Source organism: Salvelinus namaycush, unplaced genomic scaffold (genome assembly GCF_016432855.1).
Source record: "Salvelinus namaycush isolate Seneca unplaced genomic scaffold, SaNama_1.0 Scaffold1095, whole genome shotgun sequence".
Lineage (NCBI taxonomy): Eukaryota > Metazoa > Chordata > Actinopteri > Salmoniformes > Salmonidae > Salvelinus > Salvelinus namaycush.
Window position 1 is genome coordinate 76,315 of NW_024057781.1, and position 4,975 is coordinate 81,289.

The 4,975-nt window shown below is 42.9% G+C and overlaps 1 protein-coding gene across 1 annotated transcript; it reads left to right on the plus strand.

Moving 5' to 3' along the window:
• Positions 1-225: 225 nt before the first annotated feature.
• On the plus strand, positions 226-4,682 carry gas1a (growth arrest-specific 1a). The gene has a single exon (XM_038982253.1). The coding sequence runs from the start codon at positions 771-773 to the stop codon at positions 1,569-1,571; it is 801 nt and encodes a 266-aa protein (XP_038838181.1). The 5' UTR covers positions 226-770; the 3' UTR covers positions 1,572-4,682.
• Positions 4,683-4,975: the final 293 nt, after the last annotated feature.

The window sequence follows — 4,975 nt, forward strand, 5'->3', positions numbered from 1 at the left end:
TCTCTCTCCTCTCTACAGTTGATTGTTTGGAGAGAGGGAATGAGGAGGAACGAGCCAATGTTCCCAAAACTCCACCCCCAGAGTCCCGCCCACGACATTTACAACAGGCGGCTGGCCAATAGAAAAGAAAACTGCTGAAGTTTGGCAGCGAGGGCCAACAGGGGAGGGGTTAGAGAAAGACAAACGGAGCAGGATAGAGAGAGAGAGATCACTTTGGGAGAAGCAGAGTTTCTGTTTTCCTCTGATATTTGTTTGTGTTCCTATGCATACGTAATTACCGGTGATTAGCGCTGTCTCGTGGATGTACAGTGTCTGCCGAGTAATAGCTCCTTATAACCTATGGACGGTCTCATTGAGCGCTCAGCTCTGTCCACGGAGAGGAGAGAGGGGACGGGAAGCGGCTGCTAGAATAGTGGAAGACGAGATCAGGAAAGCACAGGAGCTGAGGCAGCCGAGGGGTTCCACTGCAAATGCTGGAATGGACAAAAAGCTGTGGGTTACCAACAGTTGTGTGCTTTTTGCTCAAAACTTTTTGTTTTCATTTTATTTGGCACTTATGGATAACTTTCTTCCAGCCACTTTGACGGAGTTTTCAAACACAGCAGTGAAGCTACTTCAGAACGGGATACGTACAGCAGCCTGCTGTCTTTACACACTACCTATGGTCTGATCCCAGAATGTTGATATTTTATGTCTAGTGCAGTCTTTGGAAGTATGAAATACGTAGGGATGAAGCTGGTGTAATCTTATCCGTTCAGTCATCACTAAAAATGGCCAGTGTTGAGGCTTTGGCACACGGCTCCCGCAGGTTGGTGTGGCCTGTCGGTTGTGTGTTTTTGTTTTTGGGCTGCTTATCGGTGGCATCGTCCTCCCTCAGCCGCAGGTTAATCTGCTGGCAGGCCATCATGAACTGTCAGACCGAGCCCGAGTGTCATTACGCATATGGGCAGTACATGCAGGCGTGTGCTGCTGTTCTGAGAGGGGACAGGAAGAGGTGTCCGAGTCACTGCATCTCCTCTCTGGTGCAGCTCAACCTGACGAACAACGGGCCTGCGCTTGAGGACTGCAGCTGTGCTTCGGACCCCATCTGCCGGAACACCAAGCGGGCCATCGAGCCGTGCCTCCCCAGGACTAGCAACATGGGCTGCACCGAGGCCCGGATGCAGTGTGAGAGAGACCAGCAGTGCAGCTCCGCCATGCGAGACTATTTAATCTCCTGCGTGAAGCTTTTCAGCGGGGCAACCTGCACGAATGCTTGTCGGAATGTGATTGCAGACATGCGCAAAATACCCAAAGCGGAGCGGTTGGATTCGTGCGTGTGCGACGGGACCGAGAGGACCATCTGCGAGTATGTCAAGATTAGCATGAAGAACCTGTGCTTCGAAGCTCCTGCGACGGTGGAGGACGGCAGCGGTTCAGAGGACTACGATGAAGATGATGGGGACTTCCCGGTGTCAGAACCGGAGTTCGTGGGGAGGAGCACCGGCTCAGGTGGTTCTGCTGCGGGAAGCTGTGGTGTTGTGACCACGGTGACTGCATCTGTCCTGATTCTACTGGCGTCTCTCCTGTAAACTCTCCTCATAGTAAAACGTATATATATATCAGACTGTTGGACAGATAAACACATTGATGACCTTACAAACTCAGACTGTTGTTCAGATAAAGATGAAACGCTTGCCTTTCCAAACGGATGCCAGTCAGTCTGGCCAATGCTATTGAAGGAAGAAGCTCCTACTCCAAAGAACATCAGATGCAATTTTTTGTTGCATAACCAAATTAGTTTTTTTTTTTTACAAATATAACTTTTTTTGTACTGAAAGATATCGAATCAAGTTAGTATTTTCTATGCAAATATTATATTCACTAACATTATGGAACCTTGTTGTATCACTGGTGTGAAGAAAAATGACCTTCTTTATTTAAAAAAACAATCAGAAACGGAGACATGGACACCTGAACACCAGGCCTACTGTAGTCCATGTTTATACTACATGTAACACCAGGCCTACTGTAGTCCATGTTTATACTACATGTAACACCAGGCCTACTGTAGTCCATGTTTATACTACATGTAACACCAGGCCTTCTGTAGTCCATGTTTATACTACATGTAACACCAGGCCTACTGTAGTCCATGTTTATACTACATGTAACACCAGGCCTACTGTAGTCCATGTTTATACTACATGTAACACCAGGCCTTCTGTAGTCCATGTTTATACTACATGTAACACCAGGCCTACTGTAGTCCATGTTTATACTACATGTAACACCAGGCCTACTGTAGTCCATGTTTATACTACATGTAACACCAGGCCTACTGTAGTCCATGTTTATACTACATGTAACACCAGGTCTACTGTAGTCCATGTTTATACTACATGTAACACCAGGCCTACTGTAGTCCATGTTTATACTACATGTAACACCAGGCCTACTGTAGTCCATGTTTATACTACATGTAACACCAGGCCTACTGTAGTCCATGTTTATACTACATGTAACACCAGGCCTTCTGTAGTCCATGTTTATACTACATGTAACACCAGGCCTACTGTAGTCCATGTTTATACTACATGTAACACCAGGCCTACTGTAGTCCATGTTTATACTACATGTAACACCAGGCCTACTGTAGTCCATGTTTATACTACATGTAACACCAGGCCTACTGTAGTCCATGTTTATACTACATGTAACACCAGGCCTACTGTAGTCCATGTTTATACTACATGTAACACCAGGCCTACTGTAGTCCATGTTTATACTACATGTAACACCAGGCCTTCTGTAGTCCATGTTTATACTACATGTAACACCAGGCCTACTGTAGTCCATGTTTATACTACATGTAACACCAGGCCTTCTGTAGGCCATGTTTATACTACATGTAACACCAGGCCTACTGTAGTCCATGTTTATACTACATGTAACACCAGGCCTACTGTAGTCCATGTTTATACTACATGTAACACCAGGCCTACTGTAGTCCATGTTTATACTACATGTAACACCAGGCCTACTGTAGTCCATGTTTATACTACATGTAACACCAGGCCTTCTGTAGTCCATGTTTATACTACATGTAACACCAGGCCTACTGTAGTCCATGTTTATACTACATGTAACACCAGGCCTTCTGTAGTCCATGTTTATGCTACATGTAACACCAGGCCTACTGTAGTCCATGTTTATACTACATGTAACACCAGGTCTACTGTAGTCCATGTTTATACTACATGTAACACCAGGCCTACTGTAGTCCATGTTTATACTACATGTAACACCAGGCCTACTGTAGTCCATGTTTATACTACATGTAACACCAGGCCTACTGTAGTCCATGTTTATACTACATGTAACACCAGGCCTACTGTAGTCCATGTTTATACTACATGTAACACCAGGCCTACTGTAGTCCATGTTTATACTACATGTAACACCAGGCCTACTGTAGTCCATGTTTATACTACATGTAACACCAGGCCTACTGTAGTCCATGTTTATACTACATGTAACACCAGGCCTACTGTAGTCCATGTTTATACTACATGTAACACCAGGCCTACTGTAGTCCATGTTTATACTACATGTAACACCAGGCCTTCTGTAGTCCATGTTTATACTACATGTAACACCAGGCCTACTGTAGTCCATGTTTATACTACATGTAACACCAGGCCTTCTGTAGGCCATGTTTATACTACATGTAACACCAGGCCTACTGTAGTCCATGTTTATACTACATGTAACACCAGGCCTACTGTAGTCCATGTTTATACTACATGTAACACCAGGCCTACTGTAGTCCATGTTTATACTACATGTAACACCAGGCCTACTGTAGTCCATGTTTATACTACATGTAACACCAGGCCTTCTGTAGTCCATGTTTATACTACATGTAACACCAGGCCTACTGTAGTCCATGTTTATACTACATGTAACACCAGGCCTTCTGTAGTCCATGTTTATGCTACATGTAACACCAGGCCTACTGTAGTCCATGTTTATACTACATGTAACACCAGGTCTACTGTAGTCCATGTTTATACTACATGTAACACCAGGCCTACTGTAGTCCATGTTTATACTACATGTAACACCAGGCCTACTGTAGTCCATGTTTATACTACATGTAACACCAGGCCTACTGTAGTCCATGTTTATACTACATGTAACACCAGGCCTACTGTAGTCCATGTTTATACTACATGTAACACCAGGCCTACTGTAGTCCATGTTTATACTACATGTAACACCAGGCCTACTGTAGTCCATGTTTATAGTACATGTCAACAGATGCGGTTCTATTTTTGTTACACAGAGATTAAACAATGCAAGGTTTTTATAAAAAAACAGTTCACTGTCTATATTTTAATATTTTAACATGATATCATTGATATTGGGTGACTGATGGCATCTCTATGTATTTAATGCAACTATATGGTGGACTTGTACATACTGTATATTGGTAAATAAATGCGGTTTAAAGTAATTTATTAATCCCAAATCCCGCTTGGGGACAGACGTCAATTCAACGTCTTTTCCACGTTGGTTCAATGTAATGTAATGCTGTTGCAACAATGTTGATTCAACCAGTGTGAGTCAACGTCACATCCAAACTTTCAATATAAATATTGAATAAATATGATTCCTGTCAAAAACATGAGGAAAAAGTTCAAGGTTTAAAGGATGTCAGTTCTGTGTTGTGTGGATTGTCTCTTTTAAGACACCTGAATAGTGTATTAAAGCCTTTCAATCCAGAAAAGCCTTCACTTGTTATAAGAAGATGTATTCACTGTTTAGAAAAAAAAACGTCTAATTCCAACTGTAAGACTGACTGGCTCGGTGATGTAGCCTGCGTTCATGACATGGCCCATATTATTATTATTATTATTATTATTATTATTATTATTATGTTACTGTTGTTCTGTTTGTTTATTCACCCTAATGTGACTGTTGACAAAACTGC